Here is a 23,291-nt window from a genome sequence, read left to right on the forward strand (position 1 = left end):
TTCAGGGGCAGGGCCCTAATACACTTCCATGCCACCCAGCCGAGCTGGAGCAGGGGTGGAAATGGCCAAACATCCCATCACCCTTCTAGTCTTCAGGGGAACTATACTCCCTCCGGTTAAGTACAAACCTAACCCACCAGCCTCTTGCCCTCCACATGGCTAAGGATGCCAGGAGACTTAACAGTGGTCCTCCTTTCTTGCCTATGTGTGTCCTGTCCATGGCCATAGCGTATTCTGGCATAGGTCTCCCCCCACCCCGGCCACCCATCTGGGCCCTTCACCTTGTTCTAGGTTGATGGGCTCTTTCCACGGTTCCTTTTATCCCTCCTCCTATGCCCTCCAGCCAGTTTCTTGACTCTGTGTGCTGCCTTCTTGCCCATCTAGTCTTCCTTCACTGGCCCATCCTTGCTGCCTTTTTCTTCTTTCTGTCCCTATCTCCCTCCCTTCCCCAGGCCCACACTACTCCACTCGGCCCTGACTCAGGGATGTCTGGTTACCTTATCCTTTTCACTACTCCCATCATTGTGTCTCCACCCACTGAAATTTCAAAAGCAACCCTGCTCTTGTCTAGAGCAATAACTACTGTGTACCTAGAGTCTATATGCTGGGTGTTTCACAGGCATCATTTTCAATCCCCACAACCCTGAAAGCAGGTATTATCCTCATGTTAAAGCCGGAGGAAGGCTCAGAGAGGTCAAATCACCCAGTTTATTGAAGGATGATTCACCTGGTGAATCCAACCCGGGTCTGTTTGGCTCATGCTAAAGACTGGACTCTTTCTATTTCTCATTATTAATGCTTCTCCTCATTTTATACTTCTTAGCAAATGTATAGGAAAGTGCTTTGCCTATTATAAAGTAGTAAATAATTGTAGGGTTGTTACTCCTTTAGCATACTTAGTACGTATGTTTGTTTGTGACTATGGGGCTTCCCCGATAGCTCAGTTAGTAAACAATCTGCCTGCAATGCAGGAGACCCTGGTTTGATTCCTGGGTCAGGAAGATCCATTAGAGGAGGGATAGGATCCTCCAGCACATCCTGGAGGGGGGATAGGTTACCCACTCCAGTACTCTTGGGCTTCCCTTGTGGCTCAGCTGGTAAAGAATCCGCCTGCAGTGCGGGAGACCTGGGTTTGATCCTTGGGTTGGGAAGATCCCCTGGAGAAGGGAAAGGCTACCCACTCCAGTATTCTGGCCTGGAGAATTCCATGGACTCTATAGTCCATGGGCTTGCAAAGAGTCAGACACAACTGAGCGACTTTCACTTCACAAGGACAACTTCAACCCCTTGCCTACAGGATGTTCCCTAAACCCAGTTCTCCCTACTGACCAACTTATTTGAGCTTTTGTTGAACCCAAGGACACATCACTCTTAGAGCCACCATCTAAATCTGCTTCCCACTATAGGAAACGATGGGGGATTTACAAACTGTCCTTTACCCAGTGATGAGCCACCAGGTTGATGAGTGTTTTGTGCATCGTGGATCAGGGAGATTGGAAGGCAGTGAGTTTATTTGAGTTGGAATTTTTGAATTGAAAAAAGGAGACTTGACGGTGAAAAGTTTTGCATTTTCTGCAGGACCACTATGTTAGAAGTTGCCAGGAGTCAGAGTTGTTAACAATTCAAATTTCAAAGAACAAGAAATACTTTTAAAAACAGTGAGAGTTGTATCTCTGGGTGTTTTCCAACCGGGTCTGAAAAGCTCTCAACCAGAAATCTTATTAAGTGGATCCGTGCTGAGGTGGTGGGACTGGGAATCTTTTCAAGTTTTTATCAACTTGAAAATGTCCTCATTCTTTTTATTTTATGTATGATGTGAGGTCTGGTGAGATTTTGTGAACTCCGTCCTTGCTCTGTTCTTACCTTCCCTGGTATTAGGAAACCAACACTTCTACCCACTCCCCAACCCTTCCTTTCCTAGAGTGGGCTCTTGTTGTTTGAAGATCTCTCCGTGTCTCATCGTCCTTTCACTAGACTGCAGCTCTGTTAGGCCACAATCTGCATGCTCTTTTTTTTTTTGTAATCTGCATGCTCTTTAGGGCACAAATTGATTACAGAAAATAATGTTTTTTTCCTTTTACGTCTGACACTCTTTTTGGAGCCATCCTGTGCCTGAGGTTTTTCTTTCCTCATTGGTGCAGGGCTGACAGTCTGGGTGATTCTCCAGTGAGTTCTGTGTTCTCTCTCTGCACAGCATCCTGCTTGCTGCTCTTTAATTGCCCCAGACACATCAATGGACACTTGACGGAACTGAACCCCATCTAACTCCCCTGCTAACTCAGTCTCACTGTGGCCTCTTCCTGCAGTTTCTCCTGGGAGCATCGGCTCACCTCAGAGCCAGTGTTTTCTGTAAATTTGACGATCACCCAGGACACATCTTCAAATTAGTAATAAAAGTTTAACTCATAGCTTCCAGCTCTCTCCCTAAAGAATAATTATATCTTAATCTAGGAGTGTGTTTCTTTGTCCCTGTGTGTGTGTGTGTGTGTGTATGTGTGTGCATACTCATGCCCACATGCGTGCATGGTCCGTTGTGTCTAACTATTTGTGACCCCATGAACTGTAGCCCACCAGGCTCCTCTGTCCATGGAATTCTCCAGGCAGGAATACTGGAGTGGTTTACCATTTCCTTCTCCAGGGGATCTTCCCAACCCAGGGTTTGAACTCGTGTCTCTTGCATTGGCAGGTGGATTCTTTACCACTGCTCCACCTTGTTCTTGGTCCTTACCCTTTGCTTAACATCCTGAGAAGTTCACATTTATGGAGGGAGCCCCAGTTTTATGGCATTGAAGTCGATCATCTTTGGTATGGAAGCTTTGAGATTTATTAAGGTCACAAACGAACACTGCTGATTAAACTCTTCAAAGAGCACAGTTATCCAAGTTATCCAGGCCCGATCATCTCTCAGAGGAGTCCTGTTTCCTGCTAACAGGTTACTCGCGTGTTCTGTCAAGACTCACTCACTGCTGTAGCTGCTGCCAGTTTCTGTGGATGGAGGACTCCTTGGAAGGCGGGCACCAGGAGTTGTTCTTGTTCTTAGAGGGAATCCTGGGATGTGGACCACAATGGGGAACAGACCTGACAGCTGTTTGATGACTTAACCAGGGTCACCTTCCTCCCCAACAGAGGTGGATGAGTGTTCCTGGCCAGATCACGGCGGGTGTGAGCAGCGCTGCATGAACACTCTGGGCAGCTACAAGTGCATGTGTGATCCTGGCTATGAGCTGGCTGCTGACAAGAAGGCCTGTGAAGGTTAGTATTGGACCTGCCGAGCTGGAGTGAGAGGGGACGGGGGACAAGTCTTAGGAGAAGGGGAACAGATGGAGATGGGGCAGCTGGTCGGCTGTGAAGAAACAATTGTGGGGGATGATTCACCTCCTTCCTGGAGGGAAAAAACTCGATAAGGCCACAAACACGAGATGACTTTATCGGACTTCACCCCAGCAACTGAGCAAATGGAATCATGGAATTTCATTTTCTTCTGTGACCATGTGAAATTCACATGATTATAAAGATGGAAAATGAAAACAAAAGAATAAATGTGAGCGCTTCGGTTTGACACGACGAAGAGCGCATTTCATTCATTTCATTCCAACCCGGCTGACGGTGTCTCCCTTGCCTGCCTGCATGACTCTGCCTGTTCATGGAAGCCAGGGACATCACATAGCTTGGTGCAAACATTTCTTGGCCCAAGTCATGTGAAGTCCCCAACTATGCCCCTGAGTGAGAGGTAAGCACAAACGCCTCGTCTTTTTAAAAAAGCAGTAAAAAATTGTCCTCAACTCCATCCCTCCAAAGCCTCAGTTGAAACAGACCAGAAGAAAGGACGTGAATTAATCAGTTCAGATTGTCTATTTTTTGTTGTTGTTGATGTTATTAAAGAACAGCAGGGCTTATTGCTGCTTGGGGGAAATCGCAGTCACTTGGAACTAAAACCAAATGAATCTTGCTTCTTTTCCTCCCGTGCAGTGGCCTGTGGCGGTTTCATTACCAAGCTGAATGGAACCATCACCAGTCCCGGGTGGCCAAAGGAGTACCCTACAAACAAAAACTGCGTCTGGCAAGTGGTGGCCCCCGCCCAGTACCGGATCTCCCTTCAGTTTGAAGTGTTTGAACTGGAAGGCAATGATGTATGTGTCCAGGCTCTGATTGACTGGGGATGCTGTTGGGATGTGACCCAGGGCTGGGAACTGGGGAGGGGATCAGCAGGCAGGGAGGTGGCCTCCAATGGTCGTGGGGTTGTAGCTGGGCAGAATCTAGGGTGTTTGTCAAGGTGATTTCAACTGCACACCCTCGGCAGATGGAGTGCTCTGGTCCTCTCATCACTGATAAATCCAAGAAGAAGCAGGACAAGAGAGGAGGAGGGGGGTCTTGGGAGTGGGATGTGGTCAGGACAGGTACATCCCCTGGGGTTAGAATGTGGGGCTTAGTGTCCAGCTGGGAAGAATGGAGGGAGTGAGATGCATCTGGGGACCAGGGTAGCATAAACAGCCCATTCCCTCCCGTGGGCAGTGGTCATGGGATGACTGCATCAGCCAGTCAAGGCCCAGGCAGAGCCCACTGCTGGACAGCAGGTCCAACGTGCCCCCTGTCTGCACCTTGGGCTGGAGGGATCCCAGTGAGAGTCGAGAGGACCCTCCTGCCAGACCCGGTCAAACCCATCTGCTCACCTGGAGGGTGCAGCTCTTAGGAAGGGGCCCCTGCAGGGTGCCAGGATCTGAGGGGAGGGAAGTGGGAGCCCCCGACGGCTCCCCACGGTGCTCCCTTGCTTGGTGCTCCCCAGGTGTGTAAGTATGACTTCGTGGAGGTGCGCAGTGGCCTGTCCCCTGATGCCAGGCTGCACGGCAAGTTCTGCGGCTCTGAGACGCCCGAGGTCATTACCTCACAGAGCAACAACATGCGTGTGGAGTTCAAGTCCGACAACACGGTCTCCAAACGCGGCTTCAGGGCCCACTTCTTCTCAGGTGTGCGGGTTTGGGGGCAAGACTACAGACTGAGGGAGACAGGGTTTTGCAGGCTCCCAGCCTCAGGGCAGCCACCTACCCCTCTCTGTCCGTTGTCCCTGCCCTCACAGTGTCTCTGCCTCGGTCTGGGTTTTATATAGTGGTAGCTATTTCACTTTCACTTTTCACTTTCATGCATTGGAGAAGGAAATGGCAACCCACTCCAGTGTTCTTGCCTGGAGAATCCCAGGGACAGAGGAGCCTAGTGGGCTGCTGTCTATGGGGTCGCACAGAGTCGGACACGACTGACGCGACTTAGCAGCAGCAGCAGCGGCAGCTATATTATTATAGGACGGCCAAAACAAACGACCACACACTAAGTGGCCTAAAACAACAGAAATGTTGTCTCTCACAGCTCTGGGGGCCAGAGGTCTGAAATTGAGGTGTGGGAAAGGCTGGACTCCCCCAAAGGACTTGAAGAAGAGCCTGGCTTGTCTCTTTGTAGTCCCTGGTTTTAGTAGTGAGGTGCTGGGTGGTCTTCAGTTCTTTATTTGTTAAGGGTCCTTGACGGATTCTTGGTTGTCCTCATGGAATCAGAGGCTAAAACACTGAGTGTCTGGTGACCCATTATAGGCAGCAGGCAGAGGGTCCAGAGCGAAGGGAGACATCTGAGCCCTGAGGTCATCCTTGGGGGAGGGCTGGGAGTGGAGGCTGACCCTCGGTAGGCTGGCTTAGGCAAGGGCTGCACACTACTGGCTTGAGGCACAGGAACCACGGTGACGACAGCAGCTGACGCTTGAGTCCATCCATGATAGTAAATGAAAACTAACAGGGACGTGGGGGCTGGACACTGTTCTAAGTGTTTTTTCTTATACTACTTCATTTTTCTCCTCTCAGCAACCCTATGAGGTAAGGACACCATGACTGACTCCATTTTACAGGCGAGGTAACTGAGGCACAGAGGTCAAGGACTCCCCAAGGTCACAACAGCTGCAAGCAGAGGAGCGGGGCTGCCACTGGGCTGTCTGGCTCACGGCTCACATGCTTATCTGCTCCACAGGCAGGAGGAGGCGTGGAGTCATGGAATAAGAGCCCGGCCTCCAGGTCACACCGGCTGCTTGCTCACTGAGTAACCTTGGGCACATTAGCGGTCTCAGCCTCAGTTTCCCTACCTGTAAAATGGGGACACAGGCCCCTCCCTCCTAAGGTTGTGTGACAATTAAGTGAGGTAATATAAAAAGTATGTGCCACGTTGCTTTAGTTGTGTCCAGCTGTTTGCAATCCTATGGACTGTAGTCCACCAGGCTTCTCTGTCCAAGGGGTTCTCCAGGCAAGAATACTGGAGTGGGTTGCCATGCCCTTCTCCAGGGGATCTTCCCAACCCGGGGATCGAACCCACATCTCCTGTCTCCTGCAATGGATGCAGATTCTTCACCACTAGCACCACCTCAGAGGCCCAGAGAGTATAGTATAGAGTGATTAGTGTCCACCACATAGTAAATAATTCATGGTAGCTGTTTTTTTATTGTTAATATTATTACTAATATTAGCCTATCCTTTAGGGAGCTCCTTGGTTTGGGTGGGGAGCAGGGGTGGAGACACATGTACACATGAAGCGCTTTAGGAGCATGGGGAATTCAGAATATACAGGGCCAGGTCATGCCCAAGGAATGCTGCCCCACCCTCCCCCTCGGGGAGGAAGAATCAGCGTTGGCGATGCTCAGGGAGGCTCCCTGGCAGAGGCTCCTTTTGAGCGGGGTCCTGGGCTGTGAGGAGCGCTCCCATGTCGGTGGTTCCCCTTAGGATAGTCCGTTGATCCCCACAGACAAGGACGAGTGCGCCAAGGACAACGGCGGCTGCCAGCACGAGTGTGTCAACACCTTTGGGAGCTACCTATGCAGGTGCAGGAACGGCTACCGGCTCCACGAGAACGGGCAGGACTGCAAAGAGGGTGAGGCTGGACCGTGGCCGGGGCCAGGGGTGGGGGGTCACCTTGGCTGCCCGAGTATACCCATGCTCAAGAGCCAGGGGCGCTTCTTCCCCGGTTGGCCAAGCCCGGAAACGAGGCTCAGCTTCTGCCTGCCTTCCCTTCTCCCAGCCTCCTGCTCATGAGTGAATTCCCCCAGGGTAGTCACTCCTTCAGGGGGCTTGTAGGGGCCCTCAAGTGCTCTTCTACACATATTGTTGGAAAGAAGTTAAACCCCAGGTTCCAGAATCAGACCCCCAGGGTTTAAATCTTGGCTCCGCTACTTACTAGCTATGTGACCTTGGGCGAGTCACTTAACCTCTCTGAGCCTCAGTTTCCACTTCTGTTTAAAAAGGACTAAACATACCTCCTTCTTAATGTTTTTATGAGGGTTAAATGAGAGAATGCTTAGCAAGTATTTCATATAGGCTGACACATAGTAAGCACTTGAAATGTCCATAGATATCAGCTATCTCTGTTGTAATCTTATTTGCCATGCACGAGTCTAGTAAAATAGAATTTGGGAAAGACTTTGTTCCCTGCTCCATTTGCTCCTGAGAGTCCTTCAGAGCCAGATGGCTTTTGATGTCCAGCCACTCTGAGAAAGGCCTTCCCTGTGTTCCTACTCCACCCTGCAAAGGGGGTTTGAGCATCTCGATAAACACACAAGCCTGCTGGCCTTGGCCCCACCACAAAGCCCTGCATGCATGCACAGCAGGGAAGGGAAGAGGTGAAGACTTCATGCCCCATCTAGGACAAGCACTTCAGACTTAGGGGATTCGGGCTGGCCAGGGCCTCCCTGGAAAATGAGCTAAATAAAGAATTAAAAAATGAGCTCAGACATCTTCCGAAGCCCACCCTCAAGGCCCACGTTCTGACCTGGACACAGGGAGTCACAGGTTGGGTTGAAAGGTAGATTGGAAGAACTTGGAAGGATTGTCATTCTGAAACTTAAGAAAACTAAAAAAAAAAACCCACCTTCCTCTAGCCCCTGTGGTGCAGGGGAGGCCAGGAGCATTATAAAGTCAGCTAAGGTTCCATCAGGTGAATGGGATGGGTCCCCATCGGTGGGTGGGGTGTCCAGAAGCAGACACCCTGTGTCTGAACTGTTGCCCTGCTGGCACCTGTTCTCCTCATGGCTACAGGGCAGAGGCAGCAAGGAGGTGGAACCTCCACACAGCCGCCCCCAACCCTGACCTGCCCTCAACTGCCCCCTCCAGCTGCCTCAGCCTGAAGCACCCACAACCTACAGCCTAGGAGACAGCAGCGGTACCTCCTCGGGGTCCTCTCCTTCCTAATCAGCAATAGCAAAGGCAGTCCTGGCTCCACCCCTGACCAACAGGTCGCTTGCCTTCTCTCAGCTTATTTTCTCAATTAGAAGGTGGAAAGGATTAAATGAGAGGATGCAATCAAAGTGCTTACCACAGCGCTCAACACAGAGGGAGACATATTCTAGCTATTGGCCAAAACGGTACTTACTGAGCAAGTCGTGGCACCACTCTTTGCAAATTGCACGGTAACCAGGGCAACATTTGTAGCCTCCAACTGAAACTACTTTGGAAACTAAAAGACAGAGGGCGTGGTGATGGAGACCTTTGTTAGCACTCGCTGCGCCTTTCACATGCATTATCTCATTTAATCCATGCACTCACCCCCCTCCAAAGGTTGGCACTTCTTTTACAAACAAGGACACCAAGGCTTACAGAAGTCCCCAAAGTCCCCCAGCTTGTATGCAGTGGAACCAGGACTTGAGATGAGGCCCATCTGACCCCAGGGCCTGTGGTCTTAACCAACTCTACCATATTTCCAATGACAACTGCAAAGCAAATAGCAATAGTTAAAAAGCTAACTCCAGGAAGGTAGCAAAGAAAAATACATCAGCAGATCTCTGAGCCGGGGAACCCTTGATTCAGGCCAGCCTCTGCCCCCACGTTCAATGACCATGTGACACGAGCTCGGGGAGGAGACTCTTCCAGAACACCTCTTCTGCTGTCTGCTACCTCTCTCTCTCTCACTCTCTCTCTCTGCCTGTCCCCAGCCGGCTGTGTACACAAGATCAGCAGCACAGAGGGGTCCCTGGTGAGCCCCAACTGGCCTGACAAATACCCAAGCCGGAGGGAGTGCACCTGGACCATCTCTTCAACCGCGGGCCACAGGGTGAAACTCGTGAGTTATTTTCAAAGTCTGTGAACAACCCAGATTTCAGTATCAGACTGACATGGGTCTGGGTCTCTGCCCTGCCTCTTCCCAGCTCTGAAACCTGGTGATGTTAATCAACATTTCTAGGACTCACTTTTGTATTCCGGAAAATGGGGCTGCTGGCAAAAGCTACCTCAAGTAGCTGTTGTGCAGATTAAAAAAGAGGGTGTACCTGAAGCCATCAGCATAGGGCGGTGGGTGAGCAGCACTGTGTAAACAGCATCTGTTCACGGTGGTGTCACTCTGAACTGGCACCCTTTACACAGACCTGAAGTGTTGTTTGTGATTCCATTGTTTGCAGTTATAACATTTTACCAAATGATACATTCTCAAGATATGAAAAAAATATAATCAGTCAGAGGGTTGGAAAGTGAAAACCAAATTTCCAGACCCCCATGCTCACTCTAGAAATTACTTTTCTGAACATTTTTTTGTGAATTCTTCCAGAAATTTCTGTGTTTGTATGCACAGGAAAAAAACATATATCCTTTTCTTGCTCACATTTCTCAAAAGTACTCTATTATTCATATTCCTCTACAACTTACATTTTTCCCATTAACAAAGAGTTGGACATGGCTGAGCAACTAATCACTTTGCACCTCACTGTTGTTAGCCAATTAACAATAGGAGATTAAGTTATGTATGCTAATTCTCTCTTGCATTAAACATATATGTCTTCTAAGCCTCTCTTTGAGCTTCCCTGGTGGCTCAGATGGTAAAGAATCTGCCTGCAATGCAGGCGACCTGGGTTCGATCCCTGGGTTGGGAAGATTCCCTGGAGGAGGAAATGGCAGCCCACTCCAGTATTCTTGCCTGGAAAATCCCATGGATCGCAGAGCCCGGTAGGTTACCGTCCATGGGGCCGCAAAGAGTCGGACACGACTGAGCGACTTCACTTTCACTTGGATTAATATATGTGAGTGTCCCCTTGACTGGGGCATCGGGGGTAAAGGCAGGTTCCCTGACCAAGGGTGCTCATGTGGGCACCTCCTATGCGTGGCTGTCTCTGTAGTAAGCACTTTCAGTTGCTCTCCTGGGTCAATCAGAAGCCTTGAATCTGGGCGAGGGCGAATTAAAGCGAGTGCGTTGGAGAAAGGCTGCCATCTGCTGGACGATGTTCGTCATGGCAACAGGAATCTCTGAAGCGGCGGGGGAATGGCGCCCCCCGGGGTTGGGAACGCTCAATATACACTCTCGGAACCGGTGCTTCGGTGGAAGGGTCACAAGATTTCAGTAATTGCCCCAAAAGTCTTTTCCTGTTCTCTGCAGTGCTGAAGAACTAAAACAACAGATCACAGTGGCCAGGGTGAGCCCAGACCTCCAGTTTATCTGAGGCTCATACATATGTGCTAGCTCTTAAATATTTCCTTGGGAAGTGGATAGTGGATGTTGATCACACTCTACCGTTTTGCTGCCACAGAGTGTGAGCTGAATGCTTACCAGGAAGCTGGTGTCTGACTGCATGGGGGCAGCCATAGGGCATCCCATGAACTTTGGGGAGCTCACTGGCCCGCTATCCACCTCCCATTGCCCTGCCCTCCCTGTTACCACCCTCCCCTTCCTACTCCTGCCCACATGCCTAGCCCCACTCTCTGGCCCCACCTCCCTGTCTGTAAGTGTGAAGAATCTTTCCCATGTCAAGTGTGTTTAACATCCTTACAAAAGCCAGTGGCCCCTCTATTTCTACCTCTCTACCTCCATCTCTGACCTGTTGCCCCCCCTTCGTGTGAACTGAGACGTCTTCCCAACCCCTCCTGGTAATGTTCTCTCTCCCTCTCTGTCATTTGGTCCAAGTCTTCATTTAAAGTGTCCCCCCTCACCTTGTCCCATGCCCCTGATAGCCACGGGCAGGCCATCATCTGCCCAGAGCCTGAGAAGTCCTACATGTGGAGCTGCAGAGCCTGGCACACAGCCTGAAATTATGAGGTTGCCCTGGCCTGCTTTGGGGGACAGACTTGGGGGGGGGCAAGAAGAAGAGAGGCGGTACAGGCTAGTGATGGTTCAAGTGTGGTCTGGAGTCAGGCTGCCTGGGAGTCAAGTTCAGCTCCGTCCTCTAGCTGTGGGAGCGTGCACAGATCCCTTAACCTCCCTAAGACTCATTTTCCCCTTCTGCACACTGGGGCTAATCATAGCCCTTCCCTGACAGCATCATCAGAATTAAGTAACAAAATGCAGGGCTCTGCATGGAAAGCAAACACTCAACTCAGGCCAGCCTTTCTGACCATGAGCACGTGGAGCAGCGGGCACTTCATAAAAGCGCCGTTCACGTCATCTGTGCTCAGGGGGCTGCGCAGTGCAGTGCAGAGGTTGAGGGCAGGGGCTCCGGACCTCCTGGTCCTGGCCCAGCCAGTGGGTGGCCCTTGGGCAAGTTATGCGACAGCTCTGTGCCGCGGTTTCCTCATCTGTAAAGTGGTGGTTATCACAGCAGACACCTCACAAGGTCGTGAGGACTGCTACTTACAAAACACTGAGAATAGTGCCTGGCTCAGAGGAAGCACTTTGGTCTCATGGTTAAGCGAGGGAGACACCGTGAGACATAACAGAGGAGCACAGACACCAACACGCGTTGACACTCTCCGACCCCAGCTGTCTTATCCGCCAAGGGGCCGTGGTGGCAGTAGTTCTCAGGGCTGCTCTGGAGACCAAAAGAGGCCAGGTGGTGACCCTCACCACAAGTGTGACCATCATCGCCATGGGCGCCACGCCCCCCGCACAGCTGGCTGGGCAGATGTGTGTCCTTGTGTTCCCAGAGAGGGGGCCTGCACCCACCTCAGCTGAAAGGACCTGGGCTCACTCGCTGCTCTTTCACCCCCAGACATTTAATGAATTTGAGATCGAGCAGCACCAGGAATGTGCCTACGACCACCTGGAACTGTACGACGGGCCTGACAGCCAGGCCCCCATCCTCGGCCGTTTCTGTGGCAGCAAGAAGCCGGACCCTGTGGTGGCCTCGGGCAGCAGCCTGTTTCTCCGGTTTTATTCGGACGCCTCGGTGCAGAGGAGAGGATTCCAGGCTGTGCACAGCACAGGTGCGTGGGCTGGGGCCCTGGCCTTCAGCTTATCCCCATGTGGACCCGAGATAGATGAGTGATGAAGGCAGGGAAAGGATCACCTTTAATTCTGATTATTGTGGGGATGGGAGGTGTGTGATGACGTGTCCCTTTTAAAATGAAACATGAACAGCCATGGGGGGAGGGTTATAGCAACCTATTAAGTGAGCAACCCTTTTTCGGTGCCAAACTTCCTACATCTCTTCCTTTCTTCCTCCTTCCCTCCTTTTAAACTTTTATTTGTAATTTTGCTGTTTTGTGAAACCCTGGGTCTGGGTGCTGAATGGTGGAAAGAAGTCCTCTGTACCCCCGCAAGAAGCAGTTACAAAAAACGAAAAGTGTTTCTGCTTCCCATTATTTTTCTCACTTGAAATAAACAGCCTTAATCAGCCCTTTGGAGGAAAATGTTTATGCTTATAACTTACATTATTTACCATGCTAAACAGAAGAAAGTCAGTAAGAACACTGGCTCTGTTGTTTAGCCACTTAAAGGATACAGCCTGGGACTTGTTGTTCAGTCACTAAGTCGTGTCCGACTCTTTGAGACTCCTCTTTGCAGCACCACAGGCTTCCCTGTCCTTCACCATCTCCGGGAGCTTGCTCAAACTCACGTCCATGGAGTTGGTGATGCCATCAACCATCTCATCCTCTGTCGCCCCCTTCTCCTGCCCTCATACAGTCTGGGACTAGAATCCATGAAGCAACCTTGACTTTCTGATCCCCGCCCTCTGACAAAGCAATGGCAGTGAGGCTCACTCAGAGCCTGCGATCATGATCGTGATCTCTGTGAGGTTTTCTGATCCCTTTAACAGCCCCTCCTCCCAGTTTTTTCCTAGAGTCAGAAAATATGAATCACATGAGACAAAGCAACAGCCAGCATCTTGGAAGCCTGGCTGACCCTGGCCGCAAATTCCCCACTGTTCACGGCTGCATCACCACTTCCCTGGTGACGTTTAAAAGCCACTCACTAGTGACTTCACCCTCTTGTCCCTGCAGACTGAGTGTGGGTGCTCAGGGTGGGTCAGGGTCCTGCAAGAAACGGGCACACTCAGGTGGAGTCATTATTTGAGAAGCTACTAAGGGACCATTTACAGAGGGGTGGACAAGATGTGGGGACTCCACAGGGGCTGTGCAGCAACCATGGCTAAGATGCAAGGCTGTCACTCCCCTCGGTCTCAACGACAGAGGCGGGGGATCAGTTCCTGAAGCCTAGAGACAAAAGCTGGCAAGCAGAGGGCCCCCAAACAGGAGCTGTGACATGCAGTCAAAGGACACAGTCTGTGGTGACCAGGCAAGGAGGGGCCTGGAACTAGTGCCCTGACCTCTCTCTTCCCTGATCTGCTAGTGCTGGCTGTGGCCGGATCAGGGAGCCAAGGGGCTGGTCCAAGTAGACCCAGAGGTCTGCCTCCAGGGGCCAGGGCAGGTGGGAAGAGGAGAGGAGATCTGGCAGGATGGGTGGGAGGCATCCTACTCTGCTCAGCCCTCATTTCATTGCCAGCCACATCTCAAGAATTTGAAATTTTCCAAAGACAGCTCAGACCTGGAAGAAAATCTAAGCCAGAGAACACTCGGGACTGAGAGTTGGCAGTCGGACAGGACTGGGGCCAGGCTGGATGTGGAGGTCCAGCCGGGGGTGGGTGGGGAAGGGGGGCAGGGACCTCAGGGCAAAGTGAACGTTACCGCACAGTGTGGAAGGCACACCATGGGGAGGAGGCTGGGAGCACACTAAGAACTGCGGTGGGGGAATTTACCTGCACAATTCCATTGCTCTCTAATGGCCCATCACTCTCATGTACATATTTTTATCATGTGTTATGTAGGATGGGCTCAGGCCAACCAGAGTTACCATCCTAGTAAAAAATAGGAGCTAAAGCTACAGAATACAAGTCCAAAGTTTGGAGGCATAGCTCACCTGTAACACCTGCAGAGGGTTTTTGAAAGCTAGCCTGTGGCCAGGCTCTCAAATGCAGGTGCTGCTGCTGCTGCTTGGTGGCGTCCAACTCTTTGGGACCCTATGGGCTGTAGCTCACCAGGTTCCTCTGTCCATGGTGATTCTCCAGGCAGGAACACTGGAGAAGGTTGCCATGCCCTCCTCCACCGTCTGGACCATCAGGAAAGCCCAGAAATACTGGAGTGGGTAGACTATCCCTTCTCCAGGGGATGGGGATCTTCCAGGAATCGACCCAGGAATAGAACCGGGGTCTCCCGCTTTGGGGGCAGATACTTTACCAGCGGAACTATCAGGGAAGCCCAGATACAGGTGCAATCCAGATCTATTCTGAGGTTTCAGGTTTAAGCCCTCACCAGCAGTTTTGAACCCACTCCAGTGTTCTTGCCTGGAGAATCCCAGGGACAGCGGAGTCTGGTGGGCTGCCGTCAATGGGGTCGCACAGAGTCAGACACGACTGAAGCGACTTAGCAGCAGCAGCAGTTTTGATGCGCTTTGGGCGCCCTCTGCTGGCAAAAATAACAGATTACGGTAAGTCTGTCGGCAGGAGTGAGCCCTTTTCAGATGCTTCCAGACAACAAAGTGGTAAAGATCCAACCACATCCCGGCGACCAGTAGGACAAACCATCCCTTGGCCCCATATATCCATAACTGGAGAGAAGGAAAGGCTTTTATTATGGCATCTCTGGTGTTCCCCGAGATTCCCTATAGCCCAATCTGGGAACATAGGTCTTGGGTGTGTATGTAAGGGCTAATTTGGATTCCCCAGCGAATCCTAGAAACTCCTGGATCTCTTTTATTTCTCTGTAAAATGGGTTTTTTTGGAGGAGGAAATGGCAACCCACTCCAGTATTCTTGCCTGGAAAATTCCATGGACAGAGGAACCTGACAGGCTACAGTCCATGGGTTGCAAAGAGTTGGACACGACTGAGCGACTAACAAAGTGGGGTGATGAAACTTGCCTGGCCTTTCGCACAGAGCAAACACTAGACTTTGTAGAGAAAACGGGCCTGTACAGAGGGTGTGAAGAGAGACAGGGTTGCTGGGGGTGGGGTGCGCAGTGCGGAGCGTGCCCTCTCTGTGCCGAGGGCGCATCGCGCTTCTCTCTCTGCTCCAGAGTGTGGGGGCAGGCTGAAGGCCGAAGTGCAGACCAAAGAGCTCTATTCCCATGCCCAGTTTGGGGACAACAACTACCCGAGCCAAGCCCGCTGCGACTGGGTGATCGTGGCGGAGGACGGCTACGGCGTGGAGTTGATCTTCCGCACGTTTGAGGTCGAGGAGGAGGCCGACTGCGGCTACGACTACATGGAGGCGTTCGACGGCTATGACAGCACGGCGCCCAGGCTCGGCCGCTTCTGCGGCTCCGGGGTGAGTCCTGGGGATGCTGGGGTGGTGGTAGGCGGTCACTGCGGGGACCCAGAGCATGAACTGAGGGGTCAGACACACATGGGTCACAGCCCTGGTGGCCCCTGCGGCTGCTTAGGGCACCAGGCAAGAGGCCCGTCCTGCTGGAGCAGAGGGAAACCCGGAGGGTAGCTGGAGAGGAGGTTGGGAAGTAACGGGGACCAGGTCAGGAAGGCCTAATGCAGAGGCCAGCTAGGGAAGAGCATCTTCCTTTTAGGGCTGCCTTTTTGCAGACTGGGCTTCCCTGGTAGCTCAGCTGGTAAAGAATCCGCCTGTAATGCAGGAGACCCTGGTTTGATTCTTAGGTGGGAAAGATCCCCTGGAGAAGGGATAGGCTACCCATTCCAGTATTCTGGTGGCTCAGCTACCCACTCCATTATTCTGGCCTGGAGAATGTCATGGATTGTATAGTCCATAGGGTCACAAAGAGACCCAAGCAACTTTCACTTCAATTCACTTTTGCAGAGGGTTTGTCTTACTTTTGCAGAGGATTTGTCTCCCCACACCCCCATTTTTATTTAGCCTCCAGGCCTTTTTATTATCCTCTTGTGTATTCCATATACTCCCAATTCTCTCTCCCAGTAGAAACCAAATGCTTATACAAATTACGAATCACTCTTTTAACTATAAACATTAGTTATGTTCAAGGTCATTGTGATTGTTTTCATTATCATCTTTTTCCTGGGCCACCTCCTCAGGACAGGGCAGGCCTGTTTTCATCACTATTTCCCCAGCACCTGCCATAGGGCCTGGCACTGAGTTGGCGCTCAGTGAGAGCATAGGCCAGTTCAGTGTCCTGGTCCTCCTCCATCTGCATCACACTCCCCACACTGGGCTCCCAGCTCTGTCTTTTCCTTCACCTGCAGAGCTGATCACTCAAGGCTCTGCAACTGGCCCAATTTACAATAAATCATTTTGGAGTCATTATTAGTGCATGTGGTAAATGAACCTCAAACTGGCCTTTGTATGGATCTTTGAATAATTTCCCTTCATCTTCTCTCACCCTCCAAAAGAGAAAGGATGACACAATGTGGCTTAGCTGATGCAGTGCCTTTGAGAGATAAAGGGTCCAGAGGAGAACTTTGAAGGGTCCTGAGCAGTGAAATATACAGGAAGCCCAGTTTGGTTCCGTTAGAATCTGGCAGATGGCAGTCTGGGATCCTGGCTCCCTTTCACCTACCACCTGGCGAAACCTTTCTGTCAAACGTAACAACTCCATCCCACGTTTTGTCCTTGGACAAGGCAGAGGCCTCAATGATGGTCTTTGTCTTAGATCTCCTGGGAGAACATCACAGCGGTGACCCTAGTGCTGGGTGATTCATGATATACACTTTATAGTCAGAAGACCTGAGATTGGGGACTATTGAGTTGTGAACTAGATTTTCAACTAGATTTTCAAGCATAGAATGGAGATAGTGCCTGCCTTATAAAGCGGCTGTAACTTTACATGAGATGAAATCTGAAAATGCTTCAGCATGTGTATGTGTTAATCACTCAGTCATGTCCAACTCGTTGCTACCCCCGTGGACTGTAGCCCGCCAGGCTCCTCTGTCCATGGGATTCTCCAGGCAAGAGTACTGTAGTGGGTTGCCATTCCCTTCTCCAGGGGATCTTGGAGGGATCAAACCCAGGTCCCCTGCATTGCAGGAGATTCTTTACCATCTGAGCCACCAGGGAAGCCCTGAAAGTGCTTAGGTGCACTTAATTAACTGATGCACTTAATAATAATAGATTCTATAAGAGTTGTGCATTTAGAATTGTCTTTGGAAAAGTAGAGCTGGGGCAGGGGGCTGGGGGTGCTCTTGGGAGCAGAATTTGAAAAGCTTTTCTTTGAAAAAACAGCTTGTTTTGATGCCCTTCAGCGTCTCTCCTGTGTCTTTGTCTCATCCTCCTTATTTTAATACTACAACCACAGCCAACTGGCTTAAAGTCTCCCTGGTTTTCCTTTCTCCCCGCCTCAGCCATTGGAAGAAATCTACTCTGCAGGGGATTCTCTGATGATTCGATTCCACACTGATGACACCATTAACAAGAAAGGCTTTCATGCCCGGTATACCAGTACCAAGTTCCAGGATGCCCTACACATGAAGAAATAATGTTGTTCTTGAAAAACAGGAACTGAGAATGTTTTTATAACAATAGCACCTTGTGAATCTGCCCTAAAGCAGTGTACAGTATTATTCTCAAACAAAAACTCAAAATCTAGCCTTGGAATTGTGTGTATCGGATGAATTTGGCTGATCTGGCCAGAACAAGGAGGGGAGAAGATATTTCTTTGATTCCAGCCTCGGTGTTACCAATCATGCAGTTTTAAAGATTAAGATTTGATGTCACTGGCTATTTAAGCGTTGCCTGTTTGTCTCCTTGCCCTTTGCCCCTGTGAGGCAGAAGCCTACCCTTGGGTGGCTCTGTTTCTGGATGTGCTTCCGTAGGTGGAAGGCAGGCTGACCGTGTCTTGGGAGTCGGGGCATCTTCCATCAGCGCTAGGCAATGAGGATAAAAGACTGGCCATAGCTCACGTGTTCCTCACAGCTTTGGCTGGAGACATTAACTCTCTGCCAGGGACACATCACCCAAGAAGCCCAAGAATATGGGCACTGGGACTAAAACAGGCATCGCAGCAAGCATCATGCAGAGGAAGCTGGTGTTTGAGGATCACTGTCACATAGCAAGGAGACCCCCAACTTGTCCTCTGTGTCTTCAGCTCTCCTTGCTCATGTTGGGTTTTCCCCATTCCTAATTGCATTAAGGATCCAAGGCATCTGCTGTGACTTCAGCAGAACAGTTGCTGGTGAGAGTCCCTAGTCTTCCGAAAAGAAGACGTCGTGACTTGTCCTCCTGCCCTCGCTGACTTGGAGAAGATTCCACGTGGCCTTGGGATTCCATGGGCCAATATTATCTCTTTCTCCAGCTTTGGAGGCCCTTGCTGTGGTTGACTTCCACTCTTGACAACCAATACCAACTGTATTTGCAAAACGTGCAAAGACATCTTATGGGGGACCATTCAGGTCCCTCATGAACATCATTGAAAACTGGTTAATTATAAGTTATATAAGAATCAACACTTTGTGGAACAAGTCTACCTGTGACTAACTTCCTGAAGCTGGTTGGGTTAAAGAGTGTGTTGGTGACTTACTCAGACTAACCAGCATTCAGTCACCAACTTTCAATTAGAATTCATCACATTGGGCACTCGCTTTGAAGAAGTGGAGAGGATGTTGTTTACATAATTTTAGAACCTCCAGGTGTACTTTAAAGTTTTGAATGGCATTTCATTAAGGCATCTATGGGCATTATGAGCTAAAAGCTGTGGTATGTTAGCTTTAAAAAAGAGTATTTATGTTGGAATAATTTTAAAATAATGTTTACATAGCCGTAAGTCCTGTGTGGTTGGTATTGAACACAGGATCGCACACGAGAAGATTTTTGGTGAGAGTTGAAATTGCTCCCAAGCACCAGAATTCTTGGGGATGAATCAACATCATTTGAAACAAAATATTTGCAAAACATTTAAAGGTGATATTTTTGAAAATCAGAATATGGCCCCAGAGGACTATGTTTAGTTAAAAAGATTGCTGGGAGTTAAAATAAAAAGACATAAAAAATAAGAATACAAGAAAGGTAGAAAAAAATGCATGGGAATATTTTTTCCTTAAAATAGAAAAAAATCAAAGTATTATTATTAATAATATATGTCTGTATATATGTATGTATGTAAAGGATCAACTGTCAGAGCCTTAACCAGTGCAGTGTGATAAATGCTGACCCACAGACTTGACTGAATAGGCCCTCCTGGACCGGCCTTGTGTTTTATGGTTCTACTTTTACCAAGCCTCTCTTGGCCTTTCTTGGCCCTGGAGGGAGGTTCAACCTACATTCTTATATTGTGATCTTTCACAGCCCCTGTCTTGGAAGATCTTTGTTTCAGCACATGGAACAGCTTGTCATGTGGTTCGGGTCTTACCCGCCTCACAGGGTGGATTCCATTTCTCTGATTTTTTGTTTGGGGGCTTTTGTTTTGTCCCATCTGATCTTCAAAGTTGACACCAAAATCAGGATGCAGAAGGTGGCTGTTAAGGGTCTCTCGCTGAGGACTTGAAAATTCTGTAGTTTCAGCCTTTAGAAGTCTGAATAAGATTGATGAATTCCCTGGAAAAGTGAGAAGGAGTCAGAAACAGAGTCAGCTCTGCCTCTGTCTTTGCTGCTCTCGTGAAACAATGGTACTTGTTTTTCTCTCTCTAGTATGATTTTCAAAAACACACAAGCTTCAACCATTATCAACCTGTGGCCAGTTGGAAACAATGAGACGCTTATGAAAACCTTTCTTTAGGCCTTCTGTGAGTGACGTATTCCCAGAAAAGACAAGCTCTGATTCAGCTGGGGCTGGCCAGACAGCTCCCCTGGAAGCTCAGACTCACGGGACATAAACACAATGTGGGTTCTGCAAAGAACTGAACAGATGGCTTCACGAGAGAAAGTCCACTCAGCAGAAAGACCCAGGCCCCTGCCTTGGCTCTTCCAAATGCTCAGTGACCTTTCTGTACACATCCCACGGGACGTTACCCCTGCCTGCTTTGTCCTTGGGGCTGTTGCAAAGCTCCAAGCAGGTTGACTTCAACTCAGAGAATTCTCTTGATGACCTGGTGAAACATTTGGGGTCCAGGTCTTCAGCCTGATCGAATTCTAGTGTCATCTGGTCTAGCAAATGCTAGAACCTGGATCCCAGGGCGGGGTGAAGATCTGGAATTAACTTCAGCCTGTGGAATTTCTCCAATCAGAGAAGGAGGCTGTGCATTGATTCACCATAAGATGGTTTTCCTCTAAAGTTAAGTTTTATGTTACTCATGAAATGCTCAACCTGGTTACATCATTTGTAAAATCTTGTTAACTAGCAAATCACCCTGGGGTTTGCCGTCAATCTGGTCCATTTGATAAATCTCAGATAATTCGTGGTATTGTCATTGTTCAGTGTGTGAACAAGTATTCCCTAGGCTTTGGCAGATGGTTTTCAAGTTTCCTTTGTAGACTGAACTTCTGAAAAATAATCCCAAATGCCTAGAAGATTTCTTTAAAAAAAAAAAAAGAAAAACCGTTTAGAGGATTATCTATAAATATACTGTATTTTTTATCTTGTGTAATTGTACGTTTCATGAAATGTCAGTTTCAAAAAGAAAGTGGAAAGGAGCTAACATATGTCTAGAAAGAATTGTTTCATTAAAGAATGTGGATTTATCGGCATGTCCTGGGTTTGTATGACAAGTTCAGTCCTCTCGGCGATCTTTTTCTCCAATATCACAGGAACTTGGGAAGCATGTACAAAAAGGGGGGCCTTCTCTCTGGCCTTCTATGATCTGGTGAATACCCAGAGCCTGGCTCCAGAACAGGGCTCCTATTGGACCCAGAAAGTCACGAGCAAAGCTGAAGAGGGCTTCAAAGTCGCGCCCCTTCTTGGACCCAGACAGGCTGGAAATCTAACAACATGAACATCGAGGAGATGGTTTCTGCTGTAACCACGCTAGCTTAGGCGTGGTAGCCACCTTCCCTTTGTCCCCCAGCAATTCTCCATCTGGTTTTGAGCCTGAGGACCACATGTGGCCTCTAAAACTGAAGGTCACAGTTCTTATAAGGGGGCTTGCTTACAAGTGGCAATTGTGGTTTTGGTCTTTTGGGATCTTGTTGTTCATGATTTGCCCCAGCTGCCCATGCACACGGTCGTTTTTAGTTCCTTATAGTTTCTTTGTGTTTGGTTGCGTTTGGTTTCTCAAGGAGACATTTGTCCAGGTGCAAGCACGCAGTGTAACAAGGGGTCCCAGGTCCCAGACCCCAGCCTGGCTCAAGACACATCAGTTTCTCCTCCTGAAACTAGAGTCCTGTCAAGGGGCGAGAGGGCTGAGCTTCTTCAGGGCTGGTTTTCCCTGGGAGGATGTCCTGAGAGCACCATCTAGGAGTTCTTGGCTGCTGAAGCCTCAGGAGTGACCCAGAGCCGGGGTCCCCGACCTCTCTTCTTTCTGTTGGCATCCCTACACCCACCCAACCAATTTCATTTCTTCTTAAATTAAAGGTTAGGCATCTGAAAAAAAAATTCGACTTCTCTTTTGATGCTATGACTGGAAAACCATGACTGACCCAGACTCTTAGGCCAGAGCACCCGTTTACTGACTTTCTTAGCAATTCTTCCAAAGGAGTAACATGTCCATTGGAGAATGAGTTGGTGATCAGTGGATGCAAAGCAAAGACAGAGTTAAAAAGGCCCTCGCTGGCCTTGTCCATCTGGAGACAGCTTAGCCAGAGGGGGCAGGGCCACCAAGGCCAGTTCCTTGGTCCAGATCTCTGGTCCGGGTGTGATTTCATGCCTACCAAGCAAAGATAGAACACACTTTGTACCAGTTGTGCTGATTTAAATAGTAACCTGTATTGTAAACATGTTGTCTCTACTTTATAGATTGAGCCGGAGGTTGGAAGAAGTTACTTCACTTGCCTAAGACCACACAGGGTGCAGAAGTGTGGTCAAGGCGTTACAAACAGGCGTCTCTGAGCTGCGTTGTCCCCGACTTCTGGGCGCCAGTGGATTCAGTTTAAGCCTCACTGAGTCTTGGGGACCTGAAGCCCCATGAGGCAAAGGCCATGCTGGTCTTGTTAAGCAAGGCATCCAATGCCTGGATCCTCACACCCCATTTTCCAGGATCATCTGCCTGAACAGATGGTGTCTCCACCCCCGTTAGTTATATCCCAACCCCAGGCATTGGCTTTCTTCCCATCTCCCCCTCCCTTTCTTCCCTCCCCCCCGCCCCCCGCACGTTTCTTCCATCAAGTCTCACTGCCTCTGCTTCCTCAGTAAGCCACAGCCCCCTTCACTGCTCTCCATTGCCACTGCTCTCATCCCAGGGCAGCCAGTGTCACCGCTCACGTCAACTCTACTAACCAGAGTCTGGGTTAACCCTTGTATCCCTTGGAATCCAGGCAGTGCAGGTAATCATTGTCAGCCCCACTTAGGTCATCCTCTCCTCAAAACCCCGAAAGTCTTTCCTTTGCTGCACCGTGGAAATCTTACCATGCCCTGCTGCTCACATCACAGGCCCCAAACTCGCTCTGCTTTTAACCTCCAGGTTTTCCAGGTCCCTCCCACCAGGTTCACAGCCTCCCTCCTATCCCAGCACACTAAGCCTGCTTTAGAACCAGGCCTTTGAATTTCCTGTTCCCTCTGCCTGGAACCCTCTTCTTATTTTTCATATGCATCTTAAATGTCATGTCTCAGAGACTGCTGCCTCCCCATCACTCCAGGCCCCCTTCCCTTATACACCCCACTTGCTCCTCCATAATGATTTTCCCTGTGCTGTCCTGACTGGTGTCCATCTGCCTCACTGGAACATACATTCCCTTAGAGTTGAAGTCTCATTTGTCTTTGTCACCAAGCCCAGAACAGAGCCCAGAATAATGCTTGACAGAGAAGTTAAAGATTTGTTGAATGAATGAATAAATGCACTCATTGTAATGACCAAATTATTGGTTTTAATTTTGTTGTTTTGTTGACATGAGATTCCAACCCCTTCATTGTTTTAAAGAAGTGAACTTCTAACAGAGAACTAACTCATAAGAAATATAAGGCAGTCCATGTCAACAGCTTGGACTCCAGCTCTGTGAGGCTCTGCATCAAAATGTGAGAAAAGAATGAGGGTGAGGCTCAACTCATGCTCATCACCTAAAGCAGGTACAGCCCTGCCTCCAACACAGAGCAGGCTCCAGCCCCCATCCCCAGGCACCCCCTCCATCGATGCTGGTGA

General features: G+C 49.6%; 1 protein-coding gene across 4 annotated transcripts in view; it reads left to right on the top strand.

The window, feature by feature from the left end:
• Positions 1–23,010, top strand: part of TLL2 (tolloid like 2) — a 147,089-nt gene extending 124,079 nt beyond the window's left edge. For 2 of the 4 annotated variants that reach the window (XM_027528572.1, XM_027528573.1), the window contains exons 14-21: positions 3,127–3,252; positions 3,970–4,130; positions 4,784–4,964; positions 6,769–6,894; positions 8,948–9,075; positions 11,924–12,137; positions 15,224–15,474; positions 17,472–19,115. In XM_027528572.1, the coding sequence (XP_027384373.1) occupies positions 3,127–3,252; positions 3,970–4,130; positions 4,784–4,964; positions 6,769–6,894; positions 8,948–9,075; positions 11,924–12,137; positions 15,224–15,474; positions 17,472–17,606 (1,322 nt within the window). In that variant the 3' untranslated portion in view covers positions 17,607–19,115. Of the gene's footprint in view, positions 1–3,126; positions 3,253–3,969; positions 4,131–4,783; positions 4,965–6,768; positions 6,895–8,947; positions 9,076–11,923; positions 12,138–15,223; positions 15,475–17,471; positions 19,116–21,952 lie in introns of those variants that run through there. The other 2 variants (XM_027528575.1, XM_027528574.1) reach the window with 2 other exon arrangements.
• Positions 23,011–23,291: the final 281 nt, after the last annotated feature.

This window comes from Bos indicus x Bos taurus, chromosome 26 (genome assembly GCF_003369695.1).
Source record: "Bos indicus x Bos taurus breed Angus x Brahman F1 hybrid chromosome 26, Bos_hybrid_MaternalHap_v2.0, whole genome shotgun sequence".
Classification (NCBI taxonomy): domain Eukaryota; kingdom Metazoa; phylum Chordata; class Mammalia; order Artiodactyla; family Bovidae; genus Bos; species Bos indicus x Bos taurus.